The sequence below is a fragment of the Chenopodium album genome, chromosome 26 (genome assembly GCF_948465745.1).
Source record: "Chenopodium album chromosome 26, dcCheAlbu1.1, whole genome shotgun sequence".
Classification (NCBI taxonomy): Eukaryota; Viridiplantae; Streptophyta; class Magnoliopsida; order Caryophyllales; family Amaranthaceae; genus Chenopodium; species Chenopodium album.
The window spans coordinates 3,327,681-3,352,417 of NC_137859.1; the positions used below are offsets into that span (position 1 = coordinate 3,327,681).

A 24,737-nucleotide genomic window follows, 5' to 3' on the forward strand; every position below is an offset into this window, starting at 1 on the left:
AATTAATCACCCAAAAGCAAGTTCATTACCATCGTCATTGCTAATCTAACTTACACTTCCCACTTCTTTGAGCACTTGTCTTTTCCTTACACGAGTAGCAAAAGCCAAAAAACGCTTATGAAATATCCTCACACATGTGCAAATATGTAGTGCCCTGGTGACTAACCCTAAACCCCCAAAATTAAACAAAAACAAATTCTCAACAACTTTTACTAAACTCCTTTTACCAAATTTATCACCTTTTGGTTTACCGCTTACCTCATCTATATATTATAACTCCCCATTTCTCTCACTCTCCTCAAACCCATTACTTCATCAAATCAACTCTTCTTCTATCATACCCTCTTTTCTTAAACCCAAAAATAAAATAAAAACCATAACAATTAGCACCACATATACATACATATCATAAAAATGGAAACCATGCAAATGCAAATCTTTTTGGGCATGGTAGCCATATTATCGGTTTACATGTTATGGTTCTCTCAGCTGTGTCGACATTTAAGTAGTGGTCCAAACCTGTGGCCTCTGGTCGGAAGTCTCCCATATCTGTTCAAGAATAGAAATCGACTCCATGATTGGATTGCTAGTAACCTCCGGCGGACTAGTGGGGCCGCCACGTACCAAACATGTACCATAGCCATACCTTTCTTGGCATACAAGCAAGGGTTCTACACGGTCACGTGTCATCCAAAAAATATTGAGCACATCCTCCGAACCCGGTTCGATAATTACCCTAAGGGCCCACAATGGCAAGCAGCTTTTCATGATTTACTAGGCCAAGGTATTTTTAACAGTGATGGTGAAACTTGGCTTTTACAACGTAAAACTGCTGCTCTTGAGTTTACTACAAGAACCCTACGTCAAGCCATGAACCGTTGGGTTAACCGGACTATCCGAACCCGGCTCTGGAAGATTCTTGAAACAGCTGAAGATGAAAAAAAACCGATTGATTTACAAGACTTACTTCTTAGGCTAACTTTTGATAATATTTGTGGGTTGACTTTTGGGAAAGACCCGATGACTTTGTCACCGGGTCTACCCGATAACCCGTTTGCCTCGGCTTTCGACTCCGCTACCGAGTCTACCCTCCAGAGGCTACTATACCCTGGTTTTCTATGGAGGTTAAAAAAGGTATTTCAAGTTGGAGCTGAAAAAAGGTTACAAAAAAGTTTACAAGTTGTGGAAAATTATATGTCTGGTGCACTTAATGCAAGAAAAGAGAACCCATCTGATGATTTACTATCAAGGTTTATGAATAAGAGAGATCAAAACGGTAACGTTTTTGCTGATGATGTGCTTAAACGCATCGCTTTGAACTTTGTCCTAGCTGGACGTGACACGTCATCAGTGGCCTTGAGTTGGTTTTTCTGGTTAGTGATGAATCACCCTGAGGTTGAAGCAAAGATCATCGACGAAATATCGACGGTGTTGAGGCAGACACGTGGCGATGATCCGGCTAAGTGGGTCCAAGAACCACTAGAGTTTGATGAGGCTGATAAACTTGTTTATCTAAAAGCAGCGTTAGCTGAGACTTTACGATTATACCCTTCTGTACCGGAGGATTTCAAGTACGTTGTAAACGACGACGTATTGCCCGATGGGACTATTGTTCCTGCGGGGTCCACGGTGACGTACTCGATTTACTCCGTAGGAAGGATGAAGACTATATGGGGAGAGGATTGCATGGAGTTCAGACCCGAAAGGTGGTTAAGTGAGCCGGTATCCGGTTTAGGATACCGGTTTGAACCACCTAAGGATGGTTATAAGTTTGTGGCGTTTAATGCAGGGCCTAGGACTTGTTTAGGGAAAGAGTTGGCTTACTTACAAATGAAATCTGTGGCTTCTGCTGTGCTGCTCCGGTACCGGCTACAGCCGGTTCCCGGTCATCGTGTCGAGCAAAAGATGTCCTTGACTTTGTTCATGAAACATGGACTCAAGGTTTATGTTGAGCCTAGAGAGCTCAAGGGTGGTGCGGGTGGCATTATTGCTACTTGTGCATAGCGAGATTGGGGGCATTTTCGTCTTTTCAAGTGTTCAAAGAAGTTTCATTTTATCATTATACTCATAAAATTTGCATTTTGATTTTACTATTTACATTTGTGTATGTTTAATACTACAGTATTTTGATTTGTAATATTGTTGTTACTATTCTATTGAATTGAAGTTCTTAAAATGAGATTCATTTGTATCTAAAAATTTGCTGTTGAAGGCATATATTTTGTGGATTTCGTATGTAATACAACTTTGTACTGATATACATTTACTTGTACAATGTCCCCTCTAAATGAGTTCGGATGCTCTGGATACAAAGTAAATAAAAGTATAGTTTAAGCTTGCTCTTGTTTTCTTCTGGAAATTTATACCGTATTTTAAATGTATAACGACATAGAGTATTTGTGAAAGCATAAATAAAAAAAATTTATAAGGGGGAAAAAAAAAAAAGCACACTTATTTGGCATACTATTTTTACGAAAATAAGTGTGCGATACTATTTTCAAAGTTTTGTAATATTTCCAAGTTTTTAAATGGTTCGTTTATGGCGATACTTCAAATGACTAGTACGTGTCAAACGGGTATTTCAGGGTGCATCAATGCCCAACAAAGATGAGGTATCTCGGCTAGAGCTGGGGAAGGACAACTATATGCTTAGTTACATGATATATGACTAATATGAGGTGAAAATCCCATATTATGAGAGGTTGAAAAAATAAAAGAAGTTAGCAAATTCAGAAAGTAACATTAATTAACATGATAATCAGGCATAGTTTAAGTCAATGGACAACTTCACCCATATAATTTGGCATAATTTTTTATGCAACTGCATAACTTCATTAGTCCAACCAGCAGAAAGAATAATTTAGTTTGGAGTTATCAAATTTTCGCAACTAATAAAGCACCTAACTAACAGCTTCATAAACACACTGAAAGTTGATTTCTTGGTAGTGGAAAAATTAGTTGCTGACTTGTAGACTGGGGTTGATAAAACAAGTCCAACTTCAGAAGCCATATCTTATGCCCCAACCAATAGGGCAATAGCATTAGCTTAATTTCCAGCCTATTTTTCCATGCATCATTTTTCCATGGAATATAATTTAGTCTTGTGTTTAATGAAAAGCCACTCCCAAAAAAGCAAAACCCCCAAATTTGAATTATCTAACCGCACTATTGACTTCAATGTCATCACGCTTCAAAAGGAAATTACGTATATGTAGGGGCGAAGCTAGGATTTGAGAATTAGAAACAAGACTTGACCTATTCAATTGGCTGATTTTTGTATACATATTTCTTTGTATACTTCGTATATATAATTCTTAAGAAGTATACAGTATGAAATCATGGCAATTTTTTGATTATAAAAGAGGGGACAATGTAACAACTAAGTATAGACAGGGAGTACACAAAATAGATTCTAGTTCTTTTGTTATTTACAGCAATAACAACCACCGCGCCAGTAGATGTCAAAAAAAAAAAAAAAAAAAAAAATACAACAACAACCACCGTGCCTGTATGATTTCTGCCATTAATGAATCTAAGGTTTACTCTAACTTACAAGTAGCCGTGTCAATAGAACATCTGCAAATTGTATAGAACATATTCTGTAAAAGTGATTAGGCTAGTGACAGACCTTCGAGGGAGCTGCTAGTGTAATGAATCAGATCTTCTCATTGTACTAATTCAAAGCAGCATTCAGCATTTCAGCTTCATGTTGATCAGACGACCACACATCCATTAGCTTTTGGAGCCATAAAAGAAGGCCAAATAACGAGCAACCTCGATTTCTCATTATATTATGATGAACTTTCTTTTCTGAGTATCTTGGACTAGCATTTCCTTCAAACAATATGGCCTTCCAGAAGTAAGATTTAGTTAAAAAGGGTTAATCCAAGATCTTTTCACCTGTCGAAAAGAGGTTCCAGACCACAGTTCCAACCAAATACAGCCCAACTGAAACCTCGAATACATTATCCCAAGAACCTGAGAGTAATAATTAAAAAATCATCAGAAAGCTGCACAACATCAGATAATGCTGGTTTTTTTTATGCATGTCTCATACAGCAGTTTCAACCTCAACAAAGTTAAGGTATTTACAGTTATATCAATGGCAGTATCACTTTATGATGCAAAGAGGAATTTTGGTTACCAGTCCCACGCTAGATTAGCCAAAGCTCACTACAACATGCTATTATATCATTGATTTTGATCACATTATGACAAAACCTAAAATATAGGGTATGAGAACAAACCATGTTGCAAAATATAGCCAGTGGCTGCTGTTCCCAGGACACCCGCCAGCACTCCTGCAGTGTTTGAAAGGCCTAACAAGATCCCCTGAGGACAGTTCATAAGAAAGGATTTAGGGAACAATTCCATCATTATAGAATAAGAAAAAGTTTTTACCTACTGCAAATTCAGTGTAATTACGACTTATGAAGCCTATTATAAACATTGGCGGTGGGGGGACTAAGTTACAAATACTCACAGAATACCGAGGGGCTATGTCTTGATGATTTGAATATAGGCCAGATTGTGAGAACGCATCTGTTCCCTAGTTATGACAGACAACATAAGAAACAAATGGTCGTTAGGATCATTACTAGAATCATGCATGATTTAACAATGCAAACAATTTCAATGAGTAACTAGAATTTTTATTTTTTTTTTCCCCTATCTAATTTAAAAAGAAATTCTCTGGCTAGACCAATGAACTTGTACACGATAGGATTTGGTTTGTCATATATAACAATTAGTTTGTAGGTATATATAAGTGAACAAGGTCATACTAAAAGATCCTGAAATTATGTGCAGATGATTTTGTTTCCGAAGAATATCACAAGGTTTACTTCAGCAAACCAAAACATGATAAAGGTGCTCATGGGTAATATGCAAACTGTTGATTAATACCAGGCCTACGCTAGCAGTGTCTGCACTGCCTTCACAATCTCATGAAAAGGAAAAATTACAAACCTGGCTGCAGGACATGCAAAGAACAGCCATTGCAGGTGAATCAACATGGCTCAATTGAGTTAGAAAAAAAGCAGGTCCAAGAAAACCAACAGTTTGCATAATCTGCAAAAAGAGTAGACAAGTATTGTTAACAAAACAATTTTACTTTGTTACTGTCATTGAATATCGGCACAAACTTTTATGATCAAGAGATCCATTAGCTGTATCAAAGATACACAGCCAGCATAAACATGCTTGCCACAGAATACTGTAACAAACAGAGGACTTCAAATTCAAACGCAGTAAACTAGAAGGAATTTAATCAACCAGTGGTTAGAGTTATGAAGATTATAGGCACAAAAATTACATTACCTTTCGAACTGTTGTCACAGAATAACCTTTGCTCACAAGAGTATCTGCAATCCAACCACCGAAATTTGCAGATATTGCCATTGTAAGCCAAGGCACAACACATAACAAACCAGAATCTGAAAGATTAAATTTCAACACCTGTTGAGCAGCATAGTACAAAGGAGGAAAAAGAAAAAGAAGTAGTCATGATTCAAGTATATTTCTTATGATTTGATGCTCAAATTAAATAATTTAGAAGAACAACTAAATCACATCAATTATAAGAGAGGTCAACCATGCTAGCACAAAAGGATGTCACTCTAATAAACATATATATATCAAATACAACAGTCTTTCTGGTTCAAGAATTGAACTGAAGATTAAGAGATACAGGTAATACGTACAAGTAAGAACAGGAGGGGGGAGGAGGGGGGGGGGGGGGACCATAAAACAAATGAAAGGACCTCTTTAAGAGCAGACGACTCTTGTCTATTGGTAGCACTGCACATATTCTATAGGCCGTCTCACTAATAAGTAATTGTTAATCTTAAGTCTTAACTGAAGTATTGCCAGTTATGATAGATTATCATATGAGAGCAAAGGGGTAGGAGTGCATGCATACATGGTGTTGCTGGCTTCATTCAATTATCACTTTTAAGTCGCATAGCTTTCTCAGAATAAGCATCATAGGACCATAGGGTGATCAATCCTTAGACAAATATAAGTATTAAAGTTCACTTTGGTTACTCACTAGTCACTAGCAGGTAGTAATAGAAGAAAGATGTCCATGGGTCTCATAAGAGTACATTTACTGCTCACTATGTTCAACAAGATGATTTCATCCAATTGTTTAACTTTGCACCAAATATCTCTACTCAACTTGCTAGACGCTACTGGCTAGGGACAAATCATTAATCACACTTCTGAACATGTGTAAAAAGTCAAATGACGAGGACCAAGTGTCCAGAACTCCAGAATCTTTTACGTTAGTTCATAGATAATACTTAGTACTTTGTATTTACAAATTTGGGCTGCAGTTTGTAGACAGGTTATTGCCCACATCAAGCTGGGAATAAAGCAACATGTATAGCAAATTTATGCTAGAATATTGAAGTCCCACCTGGTGATAATATGTTGGCATCCACGTAAGTATGATAAATGTTCCCCAATTATGACAGAAATGCGACACTATCAGAGCCCAAACTGGTGCTTTTGACAAAATTAACTTCCATGGAATGCTCTTAATTGGCTCTTTGGATAAGCTGCTGCTGAGAATCAACTTTTTCTCTGCAGGCCGCAATGAAGGATCTTCAAGTGGCGAGTTACTTGCCTATGTGTTTATTGCCCAGCGCAAAGAGATAATAGAAAAGGACACAAGTTGAGAATATTAATAAGCAAATATATAGAGGCTGAAATCCATGATAAGGGAAATTGCAATAAAATATAAAAAATTACCTTACTCAGCCACACTGCAAACCATACAGTTCCTAAAGAACCAAAGGAGTAAAAAACTGAAGGCCAACCATAAGTATGTATTAAATACGGTGAAAATGCCAAGCCTGTTACAGATCCAAGGTACATTCCACTATACACCAATGCCAATGATCTACTTCTCTCTGACACGGGAACCCATTTTGAGAGCATATTGTTCATGGCTGGCATGGCAACACCCTGGAGAATTACAGAGAAAACAGAACTTAAACTATGTTATATTATTTGGACATCAATAATCTACAAAAATAAAAAGTACCAACCTCGCCAATGCCCATGAAAGCACGAGTGACTAGTAAGAATGGCAATCCAAGCTTCGCAGCAACAGGAGTAAGAGCAGTAGCAATAGACCACCAAACTACAGCAAACCCAAGTACAGCTTTGCCACCTAGAGTATCTGCCCATATACCCCCTGCTATCTGTACATTAAGTGACCACTTAGCATATTTAACTTTAACCCAAACAAAGCAAAAACTATCACATGTCCAATTGTCCATAAATCATAACCACAGCAATTAGTTTTCTCATGCTAATCTAAAAAGATGCCTGAGATAAATATAGTAGCATATAAGATAAAGGCAGGTTAACTCGAATAGCCTAGGAGATACAATGGACACAAGACAAAGAGAAAACAAGAAACAAACACAAAACACCAAAAATTCGGAGGATAGGAAATGTCACCTGTGTAAGAAGATAGCCCCAGAAAAAAGAAGACTGTATCAAACCAACGGTGGTTGGATTCCAGCCATATTCAGCTGACATTGGAAGAATAGCAATGCTCATATTTACCTGCCAATCAACATCTGTTTAAAGTTACTCACCCTAGCATAGATCATTGCAGTTGAATGCACATTACAAGCTTATGAATTATGGAGTATCATTTTTTTCATTGTTTCGTTATATCATAAATAAATCTTGCTTAAGCAATGGAAATGTACATGTGCTAGGTAACCTACAAACAACCGCCATACTTTGAATTGAAGCAAGCCATTGAAAAGCTAAATCTCCCTCCCCTTTCATATTCAGTTTTATAACACATCAACTCTAAGGCCATATCAACCATCATTAACAATTCAATTACGACCCAATATGACTCAATAGTCCCAACGCAAGAAGTTTAAAGATACACAGAACATTGAGTCTAATAAGTTCTAATATCAACCCTCTCCAATTACTCTATACTAACTGGACCGCCTAAGTATTTTAAAGAATTCTTATCCATAAAGTATAAACACATCTTAATGGAGGGAAAATACTAGCAAATAAAGTGCAATTAGTTGGTTGTTAGTTGTAATTCTTGTTACTATACTAAAAATGGCTAATTGCTAAACTGCTAATCATGTCAAGTCAGTTAAACTTAAACTATATTATAATCCGTCCATCCAAAATTAATTGTCACTGATAGTGTAATTCTATAATCTATTCGAACAATGAAATCCAACGCGCAAACACCTAATCATACATTTGCTACATGTCTACCAAGTTTAACAACATGAAATTAACAGTGGAGTATTATAATAATCAAAATTAAACAGTAAAATTAAGGAAATTAATAGTAATAAATCGAAAAAATAGCAGAAAAATAAAATTAAAAAATCAGTAGAGCTTACTCGATCCATATTACAAAGAAGAAAAGCGGAGAAACACAAAATCACAATAGTCCACCGTTTAGGAAACTGCTCCCACCATTTCTCCTCCAAAACGACATCGTTTAACGCGTCACGGAACTTCACTGACTCAGTAGAAACCGAGTCAGCGGACACCTCAAATGGCTTAGGTTTTACGTCAGCCCAAACTTTCCCGAAACTTCTCCTTTTCCCCGAAACGTTTCGCAATTCTGCAGTCACTGAATCCCGCCGGAAACTCGACGGATGCCGGTGAATCTCCGACCAGAGTAACCGGAAAGAAAATCGACGGCGACATAAAGATTCTGGAAGCTTCGGAGAAGTTAAGGAAGAGGAGAGAGAAAGTGAATTTGTGATGAGAAACGTTTCGGCGTTCATCGGAAGCGCCGGAAACTCCCACTAGTACAAATTCTTCAGTGAAGAGGAATTTTTCCCTTTTTTTAAATATTTTTTTATTTAATTTTTATTTACTTTATTTGGGTTTTATCTGGAAGATCTTATTTTGAGCTGATATTTTATTTGTTAACCGGTTATCGTTATGACACGTGGAATAGAGAATAGATTAGATGGTGGAAATTGCGAGGCTAGTCGTTATTTGTAGAAGTGCTATTCATTAACGGAATTTTGCTTCACCAAGCGCGGGTAATGACGTGTACGCAATTTTTTTTAGTGATTTAAAAGGGGTTAATATTGGGGAAATTATGTTAATAATCTAATGATTAATGAATATTGTGCTATTTGTGAGCTATCTATGAAAACTTTATCCAAGATTTGTGTTCTCAAATGGACATATAGCTTAAATCCTGAACATTTAGTTTTGGAATATGATAATTTCTTTATAAAAAAATTTATAAAATAAAATTATGAACTAATAGTATTCATATGCTTGTTTTAATAATAAAAAAAATAAAAAAATAAATAGTATTTATATGATTAACTTAACTACAAAAACAAATGTATGGTTCAGACATAACATATATGCAATGCGTATAGTATACAAAGTTTGTGCATAATATAAATCTTTGTTACAACTAGTTTAATGAACTTATGATCACCATATTTATGCAAATTAATAATCGTGTAACCATCGAGATCTTGGTTATTTATCCAGATTGAGGATTTAATCGTCTTATGTATATTATGTTGTAAATTCAAATTTATATCTTATTATTTGTAATTTGGGTCCTTATGGTTTCTTTAAAAAAAAAATAATAATAATAATAAATAAATAAATAATTGTGAAATTCATATAGAGAATAAACAAAGTTGGAGTTGGGCCAAAACCCACATTTCTTCCATCTAGTATCAACTGTAAAGTGTAAACAGATCCAAAAGTAGATATTGGCCATTGGGCTTATGTGCTGAGGAAAGCTAAGAAACAAATCTAACAATCAGTTAATTTCCTTTGGGTTTTTATACTTTTATGCATTACGATTGTGCAGCAGAGGATTCGATGCTTTCTCTGGCTTTGTCTTCATGATAGGATCTTGTGCAACGCTAACAGATTCAAGAGACAGATTGCTGATGACCCTAGGTGCACTGGTTGCTCCACCAATGCTGATGAAACCGTGATTCACTTGCTGAGAGATTGCCCTGTAACTCGACAGATTTGGTTGAAAGTGGGCTGTTCTGCTCTCCTGCCTAATTTCTTCTCTGGCAATTTCAGTGAGTGGTTCACACGCAACATGGAAGCAGTAGAGTCAACCTTCTTAGACAAATGGCCAACTTGCTTTGCTACCACTCTTTGGTGGATTTGGAGGTGGAGGAATGCAGGTGCATTTGGAAGAAATGATGACATTCCACTTGACACAGGGGCTTTTATCACAGCAAAAGTAGAAGAGACCTGGAATGCTCTTAGTGCAGACCCGATTCAAGGTAATATTCTGGGAAGGAAGATCAGACATGAGATCTTTGTCAAATGGAAGGCACCTCCTGCAAACTGGGCTGCTCTTAACACTGATGGAGCTGCTAAAGGAGCACCAGGGCAGGCAGGAGGAGGAGGTGTTCTGCGTGAAGCTACTGGCAGGTTTGTGCAGGGATTTTCAACTAAGTTTGGTGTCTGTAACTCCTACAGAGCAGAGCTGCTAGCTTTGGAAACAGGACTGCAGATGGCTATTGATCAAGGCATTGAGAGGCTAGTGGTTCAAATGGACAACCAAGCATGTATTGAAGCTCTTTCGAATGCACTTTATCAAGGAGGCGAGTGTTATCACATCTTGAACAATTGTCGTAATCTTTTTAAGTCTTTTAGTAATGTAGTAGTTAATCATTGTTTTAGGGAGGGAAATAAAGTAGCCGATCGTTTGGCTAATCTAGGAGTGGTTCTTGAGGAGAGGATAGTTTATTTCGATGCTCCTCCAATCGAAATAAAAAATCTTCTCTGGGAGGACATAGTTGGGGTTACCTCACCCCGGTTTGTTTGTTAGGTTGTATTTTCTTTTTTGGGGTTTTCCCACTTTTGCACCAAAAAAAATAAATTGTTTGATGATCAATGCATTTCTTGTAGTTGTCGTGGACTCGTGGTTAAATGATTAATACGAGTAATCGAGTACAAGAATTTAGAAATCATTTAGAGCTTCGATCAGCTCTTGAGATCATCTCTTATAAGAATTTATAATTTGGTTACGTGGAGATTAGAAAGATGAGCTAATAATGTTTCATGAACCTGAAACATATACGGCGTACCAATGATTCAAAGTAACGGGCTTTCGAAATTTTAGTTGTTATTTCTGATTGTGTTACTGTACAACTATTTGCAGTCCTGTATTAGCTACAAAGCCTATCTTAGACTTATAATATTATTAGATAATGCTCAAAATCATTGCATTATTGTTAATGGAGCTATAAATTAAGAAGAAGATGGCCCTAGCTAGTAGATCTTGATTCTTGAAAGGCCACTTTCAATCTTATTTAAAATGACTCAAGGATATGTATTATTAGATGTGACTCATTTATCAAGGATAGGGGTCATTTGTTGTACGAGTATTACTAGTATACATTAATAAACACAACTACCAATTGGAGGTTGGTGTAGTGGTGATTGGGACTATATTTGGTAGGGAGGATCTATGTTCGATCCCCCGCAACAATAATTTGGAGAGGATTGAAACCTAACCACCCAAAACTGATCTCGAATCCGGATTAGCCCAAAGTGTGAACTGGGTGGAACATCAAAAAATAATTAAATAAATAAACGCAACTGCATTAAATTATAGAACTTTCTATGAAGAAGTAGGAAGAATTTATTTCATGTGCTTTCTTTTAACCAACAGGAACCGTCACAATCAAATATAAGTACTCGTAGATAACATTGCTTTGGCAATAATATGTACCATAAGTGTATAAAAAAATTAACAATACATGAGAAATGAACATTATTGAAGGGTTAGACAAGCATGTGGCAAATCAATCAATAGGGCAGAAATGTAGACAATATATGTCCCGCAAACTTTATATTATAACTTGAATGAATATGTGTTTCTGATCACTCATCCATTGCCTAAAGTTAATTTCAGAGAAGTCCATTATTTGTACAATATGAATAATGTACTGTGTAGATTTATCCTTTTCAACTTCCATCATAATTTTCTGGTTGCCCGCTATCAACGAAGCAACTTTCATCAACGACTGCATATGAGGAATCAAACCCATAGATCTTTGTATTTCCTTTTTGAACCACGTAAAAATAAATCATAAAAAAATCTAAGTTGGCCCAATAGACCTGGGCCACCTGGCCTGCGTGTTTCGCAAATCAAATTAATTTGATCCCAAAATGTGGCTATCCTATGTTTAGGTCATTTTGGCCTTTGGCTCATTCGAATTGCCCTAGCTCAAAAATGTGGCACATCTGATGGCTTAATTCGAAATTGATCATGATTTTTGTCACTAGCTAGGACATTTATTTACTAATAACTCAAGATTTCATTTGATTAAACGTAATAGTTTATGGGTCGATTGGGTAGATAAGAAGTTTATGGGTTCAAATACAATCATATGATTAGAAATTTATGGGGTTCACATACAACTAAATGATCCAGGTCACAAAAAATTAATAAAACCTACAATAAGTTGAACTTTGATATATAGGTCTCTAGACCGAATCATTACAAAAGCGTTAAATATTCAAGTACAACCTTCATACAAAACCATTATATTGCTTACTTTTGCCTAAATAAGTTTGTTAAGAGAATACTCACAAAAGTTATCAAGTAGTTTAGTAACTCAACATCTTTAAAAACCTCTCAATTAAGCATGGACTCCACTTAATATTAATTGATAATCCCAAGTACCCTTCGTCCTTCTCACATGCAACTTTTTAATTAGTGCTTCAATACTTTTACACAAAGTAAACAATATTATGCGTATAATTGAGAGCCATTATCAATATCAAAATCTTTATTGATTATTATTATTAATTTTCGCTGTTTATTTATTTATTTAATTTATTTTATTTTATTTGTGGTGCCAAATATTTGCATAGTTTAAAGCACGGGGGAGACACATAGGCCTCCAAAAATATATTTGGACCCAAAAGAAATTTATGGAGTTGGCCCATTCGTAAAGAAAGGGATTATTGTAATTTTTAAGTCAGAATACAGACATCATGTGGCCCACTTAGTTATCTTCCTGTAAAATAAAATCTGATTAATTAAATAATTAGATTTTAATTAGGAAAATTAGTGGGTGTAAAGTTTACGGGCTAATTAAAGAAAAATCAAAAGTAAAGATTACGGACCGACCTCTAAAAAACAAAACAAAGAAAGTAAAATTTATGTACGGCCCGTGTAATATGAGTTGGTATTCTTGGTACAGCTAGATTCTTAAAGAGCATAAAGATGACATTTTTACTATTTTAGGATGCTAAATTGCAAGTTGTAGATGTCATGTATATGGTCATTTTGGCCTTTGGTAATAGCATGTAATAATGGAATGATTAAGAATGAGACCTTCATAAAGGTTAATTAACGTACAACGAATTGAATAAAAATGCTCATTATGGCGAGCTAATAATAATACATACTTTGTATAACAGATATATATGCTATGCCGTATCATGTTAACTTTGACATTCGATCTTGATCTCTCCCATTCCGATCTTATATTGTTTAGAAACTCGATTTAATGACATTACTCTCATAATACATTAATACCTAGCTAAGATAGGTTTTGATCGAGCTAGAGTACAATATACGAAGTATTACATATAGTATATATGCCAGAAATCAGTGAGCAACAGAAGATATACATAACTAGCTACGGAGTGATACATAGTTACTCGGTGCGTATGTGCTTCATTACCGCCATAATCTTGATTAATTATTAGGAGTTGTATTAAAACAAGGCAATTTAGGATTATATCATGTGAAATTGTGAATAATCCTTAAATTACGGTAACATACTGTCTTTATCATGTGTGCATCACAATTTTATAAACTAATTCACTGCACTTACTCATTTATTCCAACGGTTAATTTAAGATTAAACTCCAATTTCCAAAGAGATTAAGGGCTCAGATGCATCTTGATAGTATAATCACTGAACAATTTTACACAGTACAGAATAATTTGTTTTATTTTTACTGTCAGGTTTAAATTCGCAGATTTTAATCACAAAGTTTGTCATTATATATACTCCGAATAACTAAAACAAATTAAATTTTATTTTCTAGAGGTTTTTTTTTTGTTTTTTTTTTGGCCGATTCAAGTCTGTTCTCTTCAGCTTAAGTTTAGTTCAACTCCAATAAGTTCAGTTCAGTTCAGTTCTTAATTTCCTTCTCTCATAAACAATTCATTTCAGCTCAATTCAATTTAGTTCTATGCAACTCAGTTCAGCTCAGTGCAGCTTAGTTCAGTAAATCAGAACAAGCCCGAAATAGTTGTTTTTATTAGTTCTTACAAAAACAACTATTTCCAAAAAAAAAAATGCATGTCTTCAAAAAAAAAATGTACTAATATACATATACTAGATGATGCATTTTATAGGTAGATGTATATAACTCCTTAATTCATTTTTCCAATCCTTAATATTACTGGTATTATAGTAAGTTTTAAAATAGTACTCCGACCATATCATGCACATGATACCATGGGCGGATCTAGGGGGGTTCATTGAACCCACATATTTTTCGGAAAAAAATTATAAGTTTTAATTTTTTTTTTTAAAAAAAAAAGAAAAAATAAAAGGGTTAAAAGAAATTTATGTGAGATAAATAATCAAATGTGAAAGCCTGGCACATTGGTAAGGGAGTGATTGTTTGAGCATTGAATCTCCTTCTAAGGTCTTGGGTTCAAATCCAGCTGCCCTCATTTTATGTTTTTTTTTTTTTTTTTTTTGTTATTCTTTTTCGAGCTGAGTTCTTCCTTTCTTCGTGAGTTTGTGAGACCGTTTATTCCTCTACTCTTAATTCTTAAATCTTTATTTTATGGTTAATCTCATTTTATGTTTTTATTTTTTTTTGTTATTTTTTTTCGAGTTCTTCCGTTCTTCGTTAGTTTGTGAGACCTCTTATTCCTCTACTCCACTTAATTCTTAAATCTTTATTTAATGGTTAATCTCATTTTATGTTTTTATTTTTTTTTTGTTATTTTTTTTTCGTGTTCTTCCATTCTTCGTGAGTTTGTGAGACCTCTTATTCCTCTACTCCTCTTAAATCTTTATTTATGATTAATTTTATTAAAATTAGTGATAATTAGTTTAATTACATACTGATTTGTTTAACTGGTTTTGATATATTGTTGAATACTTGAATTGTTGATAAATTGAATTGTAGAAACTTAGAATTTTAGATTTTTACTTGGTCTTTTAATTGATAATTAGAAGAAGTTTACCTTGTTAAATTTGTGTTTATTGGGGACTTGGGAATTTTTTTTTTTTTCTAAATGTGTCATATTGATTCTTTGCAATAGAATTATAGATTTATAGAAGTAGTAATGTATTAGCACGCTTTCAAAGTATGAAAACTCGAAAAATGCTTTTTTTATTTATTTATAATTGTGAAATCCATCCATTTGTAATTAAAAATAAAAAATAAAAATTGAACTTATGTATTGAATATTTAGTTAATATATGATCATCGTTTTTTTTAAATTCCGAACCCACAGTTCGGAATTCCTGGATACGCCACTGCATGATACCATTTAATCGTTTTTATTAATTACTCTTGTATAATGACATTACATAGTAGAATTATTTTGCTCATTTCCTCATCACTTGAATCCTTCATTCTCACAGTATGAAAATAACCCTTATTATATACACAATATATTCACGGACGAAATTTAATCTTGTTCTAAAAAACATAACTCTTACCATGGTAAACAAAATGACTCTCATACAGTCATAATACATTTATATAAAATAATATCCCGTATATATAGTACTAGGATTCTATCATCTTTATCACTACCCTTTCAAAACCCAGAAGTCACGTTACTGTTTCAATTCTACAGTGTAATGACTCTTTTACCCTTGTTTCTTTTTTTTTTCTTTTTATTTTTTATCTTGTTGCCTTGTTGACTACTGTAAAACAAAGGAGAAAACTACTTAATTTCCTCTTCCTCTCCCGAATTTCCTCACCTCCACTCATTTGTTTGACTACATTTCCCTTTCATTTTGATTTTCCAACATAACGCTGCACCCCTTTCTTTCTCCTCCATTTAGAGGTGTACTCTGGATTCTCCATTGAAGCGACTTCCGAGCTTTCTTCTTCATTGAAGCGACTTCTGAGCTTTCTTCTCCATTGAAGCAGGTTAGACTTTTGTTTCTTTGTTATATCATCGAATTTGAACTTCTCAATCTAGGGATTATCGTAAAGGGTCGGGATTAAGATTCACCTTTGTGTAATTTTTGCTATTAAAAAAATTCTGATTAATTTTCAGAGAGGTTACATTAATTATGTTTTCGCTGAATAAGATCAAAGAGAAAGTTGAAAAAGGATGTTTGAAGAAGGAGAAGAAGATCTGGCTTATGATGTTATTTCACGGTGCACCCCTTTTTCCTCCATTAAAGCTTAATTGTGAGCTTTCTTTCCCCATTGATGAAGCTTCCGAGGTGAGATCTGTTTTTCTTATTAATCGGATATTATTTTAAATGTCATTATAGTCAATTTAGAGTTATTCTTAGGTGGATTATTGAGCTATTAGTTCTTATCACTGAATTATTTTTAGCGAGAAATTTCCATGTTAGAAATTTCCTCTTCATATTCCTATAGGAGAAGAATTTATTTTGATAATTGAGTCGAATTTTGTTGTTAATGTACTGCAGAATCCTTTAATGTTAGGATGAAACTATGAAAATGATTTTTTTTTTCGAAAAATGTGAAAATGAAATTTTGATTATTGAGTATAATTTGGTAGCTATTGTGTTGTAAAACACTTAGTGTTAGTGTTAGGATGAAAGCATGAAAATGGAATTTTGATAATTGAGTCAATTTTGTTGCTAATGTGTTGAAGAACGCTTTAATGTTAAAATGGAACGGTGATAGTGGAATTTTTTATCAAATACTTTAATGTTAGTATGAAACTATGAAAATGGAATTTAATTTAATAATTGAGACAATTTGGGTTGATAATGTGTTGGCTGAAAAAAGGATTGTAAAGGCTAATGATTTGTTGGTCATTTTAGTGATTGAATCTTAGCTCCAAGCTGCAAAGGTTTAATCTCTAGATGCTCAATTATTGATGCAAGAAAATTCCATTCAATGGGTATAGAAAATGGATGATAAGAGTAGCACATAGTAGTAATGGTGGGATGCTGGGATGATTTAAAATGATATGGAAAAACAAAAGAAAATATCATCCATATACCAGAATACGCGAAGGTTGTTGAGTTGCTAGCATGCTATTGCTACAAGGCTATTTTAGAGGGCGAGTCTGTGATGAGAAGTCTCTTTAGGTATGGTAATTGGGTTGTTTGTGGTCTAATATATCTTTTTAAGGTGCTTTGGTGACAACCCCTGTGAAAGTAATAATTATTTACCCTGAAATTCACCTATCTGATATACCGCATTTGTTTTAGTTAATTAGTGCATTTATTTGTGGAACTAAATGCTCTCTGGGAAATGTATTTATTAAAATGGTATTTCGCAAAAAATCTTCAACCGCCATGAAAATTGCAGCAATCATTGAAACAGATCTGATTCTCTTTTCTCAATTCAATACTTAACCGAGAGTGTGTCAAAACTCCAAGTTCAAATATGACGCCAATCTTCGAGTATTTCTTATTTTGTAGAATTGGACCTGAGATGAGAAAAAAGGATTCTATGGCACCAATTACAGATATTTGCCTTCGCTTCTTCATCAGTATCCTCCTTTCAATCATACTTTCTATCCTCCTTCTCCCCAGTATACACATACTCTAATGGCAATAATATTTGGGGTTGATGAAGAATTGGTAGCATAATCATCCTTTTTTTTAATCACATTTTGAAGCAAGAACTAATTGCTAAAGGCTGAATTTTTTCAAAGCATAGGGTGTTGTTGCTTGGGTATATGTGTCAAAGTATTTTAACATCAATCTTATGTTGGTTTGTATGTATCTGGGAGGTATGTCTATGTCCAGACTACAATGTATCTGGGATTATGTGAATGATTGATGTGATTTATGATAGTCTGGATTGAATCTTTGGCTGATCTGTTTTGATGGTAATTTGGACTCTGATTGTGTTTTATCGAGAATTTATGAAACAAAAAAACTCTTAGTGATTGCGGGATTATGTGAAATTGTGAATGATAAATGTGATTTAAGATAGTGGATTGAATTTTGGGCTGATGTGTTTAGACGATAATTTGGACTCTGATTGTGTGTTATTGACAATTTCAGCAAAAAAAAAAAACACTTTAGTTCAGTCATCAATTCAATAAGCAATTGCGGTATTATGTGAATAATCAATGTGATTAAAAATAGTGGATAGAATTTTTGGCTGATTTGTTTATTTGGTGATTTGGACTCTAATTGTGTTATTGAGCATCTCAGCCCCAAAAAAAAAAAAAAAAAACAAAAAACCAACACACTCACACTTTAATTTAAATATCAATCCATTTACTGATTGTGGGATTGTGTGAATAATTATTGTGATTTAAGATGGTGGATTGTATTTTGTGGTTGATCTTAATGATCTAATAAGATGGTAATTTGTTATTAGCCTTGGTTTATCTATTTGTATTTTGGTTATTGTATAGTACATTCTTTCAACGGAGTTAATTCAATGCTATGTCAAGCATTTCATAAGAAAAATTGGAAAGTATCATATAATTAAGTTCGATAATTCGATAACTTTTAAAATGTTGATTGTTATTTCACTATGTCTTGAAAACAATAGTATAAAAGTTCTAGCAAAGCGAGTAGTTAATTTATTCAATGTTCTTGTCAAAGAAAAAAAAATATATCATTCAATGTTGTACTTCTAACAATTGCTTGAAATGTCTATAGGAGAGGATTCGAATTGGAAAGAAACTTCTTGAGGCAAAGCGTTTTGAAGAAGATAATGAGAGAAAACAATTTTCTGCCTTGTTGTATACCTTTACGATTAGTTTAGTTAGAAAAGAAGGTCCTGATTGCAAGATTTCAAGCTTAAAGATCTCTGCCACACTTTTTTTTTTACTGGACTGTCTGTTTCACCCTCTAAGTGCCATCTTGAAGTTTCCGGCCTTAAAATTATTGGATCTATTTAGTTGAATATTGAGGACCAGTGGTAACCTGACATTTTTCTTTCCCTTGGTTTCACAGGATGAAAGAAGACGCAATCTTGGGTTGCCTGCAGAAGATCCCATTGCTGCAAAACCTTCTGAACCCATAGTTAAGGAGAAGAAGGTGGATTCTTGTTAAGATGGGCATAGCTGTGAAGTCAATCTATATATTTAGAATTTGCCATTATTTTGATGTATTTATATACGACTTGCAGGGTATTTTTCCAGTTAAGCCTAATACAAAAGCAGAGCAAATGAGAGAGTGCCTTCGATCTTTAAAAAAGAATCATAAGGTGAATCATGTGTTCAATGATTTTGCTTGTTTGCACTGTAATTCTTGAATGTACATGTTTCATGAATATCAAATTCACAATATAGCCTTCATTCTTATTATTTTTTGTTGACGATTGTTGAACCAGGATGAGGATGCCAGCATAAAGAAAGCATTCCAGCACTTTTTACCTATGCAGGCATGTGGTGAAGAATCTAGCAGAGGAGAAGTTCAGAAAAATCAGATTTACTAACCCGGCTTTTCATGTATGGGTTTGACATGCTATACTCATGGTCTATTGGTATGTTACAAAATGTCTCGTAATTTCTCTTTCCATAAATTTATCACATCATAGTGTCGCCGTTCTGTAATATAGGTAATCCATGTGTAAATGTGTGTTAACTATGAATAAAAATTGCAATCCAGATTCTAATACCAAATTGATAGAATTTAGAAGAATTAAAAAAAATCTCGGATCTCAGCATATGGGGTTTTTCATCCCTGGTAACCCATCACTTAACATAGAAGCTAAGTAAACAGCTGGATTGTAAAAGTGGAAACACAAATGATGGCCTACATGCTTTTTGCCACTGATAATTTTGATAAATTCTGATTAAATTTATGCTGTAATGAAAGCTATCATTTGCACTTGTTGTGGTTGTTTCGTAGGCTGTGCCATATATGCTGAGTATTTTATCGGAATAATTAGAGATGTGTTATGTTATTTTGCTTAGGTTCATAAATTGTCCTACACTGTTGATTGCTTTTTCTACTCGTGGTTTGGACTGTTGTTTTAATATGCTTGGTTCCTGCTTTTGTAAATCACCAATAACTTAGAGGACAAAATAATTGATGGCATAGTCTCTTAATGCAGAGAGTTAGGGAAGTGGGTTACTCTCGGCCTATCAATATCGCTGAAATGTTTTCCGAAGGGTTACTCTGATGTTGGTTATTCATATGTTTGTTTTTTTATGTTGGGTATATCGCTTTGTGTTATCTTTATTGTTAGGTCAGATTAATTGTGTTGAAATCAGAGGGGTGGATCGGAAAAACTATGGAGAATCGTAGCCTTCTGCTCACTCAATTAAGGTACATTTTTTTTTTGCTTTTTTTTTTTCCCCTGTAATTTGGTTATAATGTGAGATTAATTGGATATATGTGTGGGATGAACTGGGTTATTTTTCTTGGCTTAAAAAAGAGATACTTGGGATCGAAAAAATACTACTATTGAAATCAATTATAAAATTAGAAAGACATGTTAAACCGCATGGATTAGATTACCCATAATAAATTGAGGAGATTTACTGCTTTAGATATATACATCGTCGGCGATGAGTATGCGGTTGAACCTATTGATGAGCTTGAGATTTTTGATATCCTTTTTTTGGGGGGGAAATTTGAAACTTGGAATTAGATGCCCATTATGCTAGATTATGCTAAGATTGAACTTGGAATTAAAGCTTGAACCTATTTTAAGTTTTGAGTGTACTTAAGAAACACTAGTTATAAACAAAAGTTAAAAATAAACACGAATTGAGTGTAGTTAATGCTATTGCTAAATCAAATTACTAAATTTAATATTGCCAATATTTTTTTGTTGTTAATTTTTATCATAATTTTCTTTATTTGTGTCCTTGATAATTACTTATCTCAAAATTACACTAGAAATAATTGGGTGGAGCAAAAACCTCTTGTTTCCCTTACCCCTTAACAAACATGGGAATTTGAGAGTTTGGTACTAAACTTTTCAATCCCACCTACACTCCTTATCAAACATATACCCCGTGATAGATGTTGGTTGCATGGATAAATATTTCCACTTCGTCCATCAGTCCATCTCTTAATAGTATCACTGATTGTCTTTTTGGGCCTTGGGCTTTGTTCATCAATAATAAATTTACTGCTTATTTTAGCATACTGAGGAGGTAGTGTGTTAAAAAGAGAGAAACATTATTGAGAAGGTAGTGTGTTGGATAGATAGAGAGAGAGAGACATTGAGGAGGTAGTGAGAAACTAGATTAGATGAGTAAGAGATAGAGAAAAACATGAGGATGTAGTGTGTTACATGAGCATGAGAAAGACAAACATGATGAGGTTGTGTGAAACTAGATTAGATGTGTGTGTGTGTGTGTGTGTGTGAGAGAGAGAGAGAGAGAGAAAGAAAGATGGGAAGGTAGTGTGAAACTAGATTAGTTGAGGGAGAGAGAGAGAGAAAGAGAGAGCAAGAGAGATGGGAATGTAATGTGAAACTAGGTTAGATGAGCAAGAGAGATGGGAATGTAGTGTGAAACTAGGTTAGATGAGCAAGAGAGAGAGGGAGGGGGGAGATAGAGAGAGATGGGAAGGTAGTGTGAAACTAGATTAGTTGAGGGAGAGAGAAAGAGAGAGCAAGAGAGATGGGGATGTAGTGTGAAACTAGATTAGATGAGCAAGAGAGAGAGGGAGAGAGAGAGAGAGGGGGTGGAAGGAAATGGAGTAAAAAATTTTAAACAAAAGGTTGGAGTTAGAATTAGAAGTAAAAGAAGGAAATGTAAATGAGTAGAATCTAAATGATGCTTGTTGCACCTTGATGATAATTATGTTATATCGCCTTCCATAAGCCGAGTCCTCTTCTTGCTCTTTGGTCTTTTTTGCTGTACATAAAAGGATAGATTTGATATGTGTTTATCATAGGTGTTTTACTGTGGAAGATGGATATCATGTATATTCTTGTTGGCTTTCTTGTTATGCTTAAATCATCAATTAGATATTTGATAATTCTCCGGTGATCCTAGGAAAGCATAGGTGTAAATAGCTGTTATACAATCATATGTAACTGTATTCTGTTTGGGGGTATAATGTATATTAGACTTAGACATTCATTAATCAATGTTGTTAAGGAGTGTACTGTGGGAAGTTAATTGTGTTGTATGCTTGCTTGGCTTATACTTGGAATTCATATGAATGTTTTATCATGTGTCCTTGTAAGCCTTGTTAATATGTCGTGTAGTAGAGGGGTGCGTAGAATAATGAATAAGCTTTGTATCAATTTTAAAAGTTGAACCATGGGTGCTTGCTTGTCTATACCCTTAAATGTGGCTCTCATTAGATAATTTAATGTACACAGCGTAGGAATTGTTTAATGAACATCTGAGTATTGTATAATTTTCGTATTTGGTAATTAATTTATTTTATGAATAGTGTAGATTATTGCAGGTGTTGAAAATGTCTCATTTTGGGTAAAATTTTGCTTACCTATTCTACATTTTTTTTCCCCAGGAATAATTGGATATTTTCTTACCCATGGACTTGTGTAAATCACCTACTAATATTATAGTATGAGTAGTTGAGTACTCTTCTATCTTGTGATATTGAGAGGCGACTCAAAATTTCCATCTTAATTAGATGACTATTTTGTATGAGGATTTTTGGCGATGTCTATTTGGTTTATCAATGCTATATATAGAACAGTTGAGAAAAATGTGTATCCTATTGCTTTCAATTATTTATACTACTATTTATTTGCTACTTAGAAAAGGTACTTAACCTGTTTAATTGTCATTCACGAATGTATTGAACATTTGAACCATCCCATAATATCAGTTATCATTTTGTCATGTATATGCATTGTAGTATTGCACTGTGTATGGCTGAATACAATCAATGGCACTCTTGATAAATGAATTTTGTTCTTACCTTTCACTATTACATGCAGATCTGATATCTTGTTTGAGTCTTAGTGATTGATACTCTTATAAAATCTTGAAAAAATTAAGAGGAAAATGGTCCATAATTATTCTACTGAAAACTGGACATGTTTTTTTATTTTATTTTTTTTATTGTTATTTATTATGGTGATTTATTTCAAAATTCCCTTTGCAATTTATATGAATACCAATCTATCAAACTTTAATACTTATAGTTTCATTTAGCTAGATATATTCATATTATGCTTTGAAAGTTCATTTTGTATTTTCTCCACGCTTTTGCTAATTACAAAACACCTTTTTTTCTTCACAATACCAATATTTTCGAACAATAACTATAGCAATTACTATTACTCATTTGCTTACACTACAAATTATCAATACTTGGTTCTACTTTATTGGGCTACCACGTGCTTAAAGAATTTAACATCAATTTTCAAAACTAAACCCATAACGCAACCTACAAATAAATCGAATTAGTAATTCATCAATTATAAATTAAAATTAATAACAACAGTCCATTCGTGTTTATTGGGCTATCGCGCGCATCGCGCGCGATGGCTCAACTAGTTAATATTAAAACAAAGAATTCTTCTTCTCAAAATTTTGTGATATGCACTAAAATATATGAATTTAATTAAAGGGAGAGAGAATCCCTAAATGTATGTTTCCAGATCCATTATGAGACACAGACAATGTGTACAATAATTATTTTTATTCTTTATTTTTTTTAATGTATATATATTAAAATAAAACAATAGATTATACATGCATGCAGGAAGCATCGGATTCGCCTTGAGGGTTGAGTTAGAAAACATATTTGGCGTTACGTACTCATAATACATACATTCTTTCTTTGGATTTAGACATATAATCCAAGATTGATACTCAAAACCAACCCTAATTTCGAAGTTTACAATTAACTATATATATAATATAATCTTATAATAATAATCTTTTATTATATGATTGCTTAAGTTTTAACTGATGATTTCAATCAATGTTGTTGGTTAGGGAGGTGTCATTTTTAGGAAAACATTGCACGTGTGTACTCATGCATGTCCTTCTCCCATGAAATTCCAAAATTCTAGTTAAATTAAAATTAATTTTTGTAATCAATAATATTTAATTACTGTATTTGCTTCTTATAATCCAAAATTTCTATCATAATAGGTGATAACTTCAGACATGAAATTTGTTGTTGTCCTGTCAATGGCAATTGAAAATGATATGAGTGGTTGTGTACATAATTGAAAGCAAAGTGATATATTAACCATTTAACCATTAATTAACATCATATTTATGTATATGCATAGAGCATATATATATGAATTTGTCTTAGGCTATCTTTGTTGTTAGATGGGAAAAAGACTAAATACAATGCCTTTCTAATTAAGAAATTAGATTTTGAGCATTTTAACTATACATCTACCATTTTAAATTAAATCTAATTATTGGCGTTATTAAGTCTAATATCAGATCATGGTCGAGTATTGTAATTATTTTTGGAACAAGATTTGAGATCGACTAATTAAAATGGCCAGTTATAAATTATAACTATAACGGAGTACAAAAAACCTCTAGGATATATGAAGTACTTATAATATTTCTAGTTTTATTAAAAGAAAAAACTAAAATCTTGACATTGATAAGCATATTCAATTATTCACCAAAAGACCAT

General features: G+C 33.8%; 2 protein-coding genes and 1 pseudogene across 8 annotated transcripts; 2 read left to right on the forward strand and 1 right to left on the reverse strand.

Moving 5' to 3' along the window:
* The first annotated feature begins 340 nt into the window (after positions 1 to 340).
* Positions 341 to 2,048, forward strand: LOC145617806 (cytochrome P450 86A1 pseudogene; annotated as a pseudogene).
* A 1,281-nt stretch (positions 2,049 to 3,329) lies between these two features.
* On the reverse strand, positions 3,330 to 8,899 carry LOC145616284 (sodium-dependent phosphate transport protein 1, chloroplastic-like). 2 transcript variants are annotated; one of them, XM_081670980.1, is made up of 10 exons: positions 8,400 to 8,897; positions 7,471 to 7,578; positions 7,053 to 7,208; positions 6,754 to 6,969; positions 6,419 to 6,628; positions 5,320 to 5,457; positions 4,969 to 5,070; positions 4,484 to 4,549; positions 4,248 to 4,332; positions 3,330 to 3,978 (listed from the first exon to the last, which is right to left on the reverse strand). In XM_081670980.1, exons 1-10 carry the CDS (start codon positions 8,790 to 8,792, stop codon positions 3,881 to 3,883), a joined length of 1,572 nt encoding a protein of 523 aa, XP_081527106.1. In that variant the 5' UTR covers positions 8,793 to 8,897; the 3' UTR covers positions 3,330 to 3,880. The 2 variants fall into 2 exon arrangements, 1 of the variants encoding a protein (XP_081527106.1); XR_014107623.1 differs by having other exon boundaries at positions 3,922 to 3,978; positions 4,484 to 4,542; positions 8,400 to 8,899.
* Positions 8,900 to 15,973: 7,074 nt separating this feature from the next.
* On the forward strand, positions 15,974 to 22,970 carry LOC145616564 (uncharacterized). Of its 6 annotated transcripts, none has more exons than XM_081671315.1 (7): positions 15,976 to 16,161; positions 16,292 to 16,463; positions 19,140 to 19,223; positions 19,315 to 19,392; positions 19,519 to 19,636; positions 20,380 to 20,459; positions 22,629 to 22,970. In XM_081671315.1, the coding sequence occupies exons 2-5, from the start codon at positions 16,308 to 16,310 to the stop codon at positions 19,621 to 19,623; spliced, it is 423 nt and encodes a 140-aa protein (XP_081527441.1). In that variant the 5' UTR covers positions 15,976 to 16,161; positions 16,292 to 16,307; the 3' UTR covers positions 19,624 to 19,636; positions 20,380 to 20,459; positions 22,629 to 22,970. The 6 variants fall into 6 exon arrangements, with proteins under 6 accessions (XP_081527443.1, XP_081527441.1, XP_081527442.1 ...); XM_081671316.1 differs by having other exon boundaries at positions 20,385 to 20,459; XM_081671312.1 differs by having other exon boundaries at positions 15,978 to 16,161; positions 19,519 to 19,671.
* The last annotated feature ends 1,767 nt before the right edge of the window (positions 22,971 to 24,737 follow it).

What these genes read in the sequence shown, in the direction of transcription:
- LOC145616284 (XM_081670980.1), bottom strand. Translation starts at nt 8,792, where the DNA reads ATGAACGCCGAAACGTTTCTCATCACAAATTCACTTTCTCTCTCCTCT. An exon ending in TTTGCATGTCCTGCAGCCAG is followed by an intron (nt 4,550 to 4,968) that starts GTTTGTAATTTT and finishes TGTCATAACTAG; the next exon opens with GGAACAGATGCGTTCTCACA. An exon ending in ACATAGCCCCTCGGTATTCT is followed by an intron (nt 4,333 to 4,483) that starts GTGAGTATTTGT and finishes AACTGTCCTCAG; the next exon opens with GGGATCTTGTTAGGCCTTTC.
- LOC145616564 (XM_081671315.1), top strand. Translation starts at nt 16,308, where the DNA reads ATGTTTTCGCTGAATAAGATCAAAGAGAAAGTTGAAAAAGGATGTTTG. An exon ending in CCATTGATGAAGCTTCCGAG is followed by an intron (nt 16,464 to 19,139) that starts GTGAGATCTGTT and finishes TTGGTTTCACAG; the next exon opens with GATGAAAGAAGACGCAATCT. An exon ending in CTTTAAAAAAGAATCATAAG is followed by an intron (nt 19,393 to 19,518) that starts GTGAATCATGTG and finishes TTGTTGAACCAG; the next exon opens with GATGAGGATGCCAGCATAAA.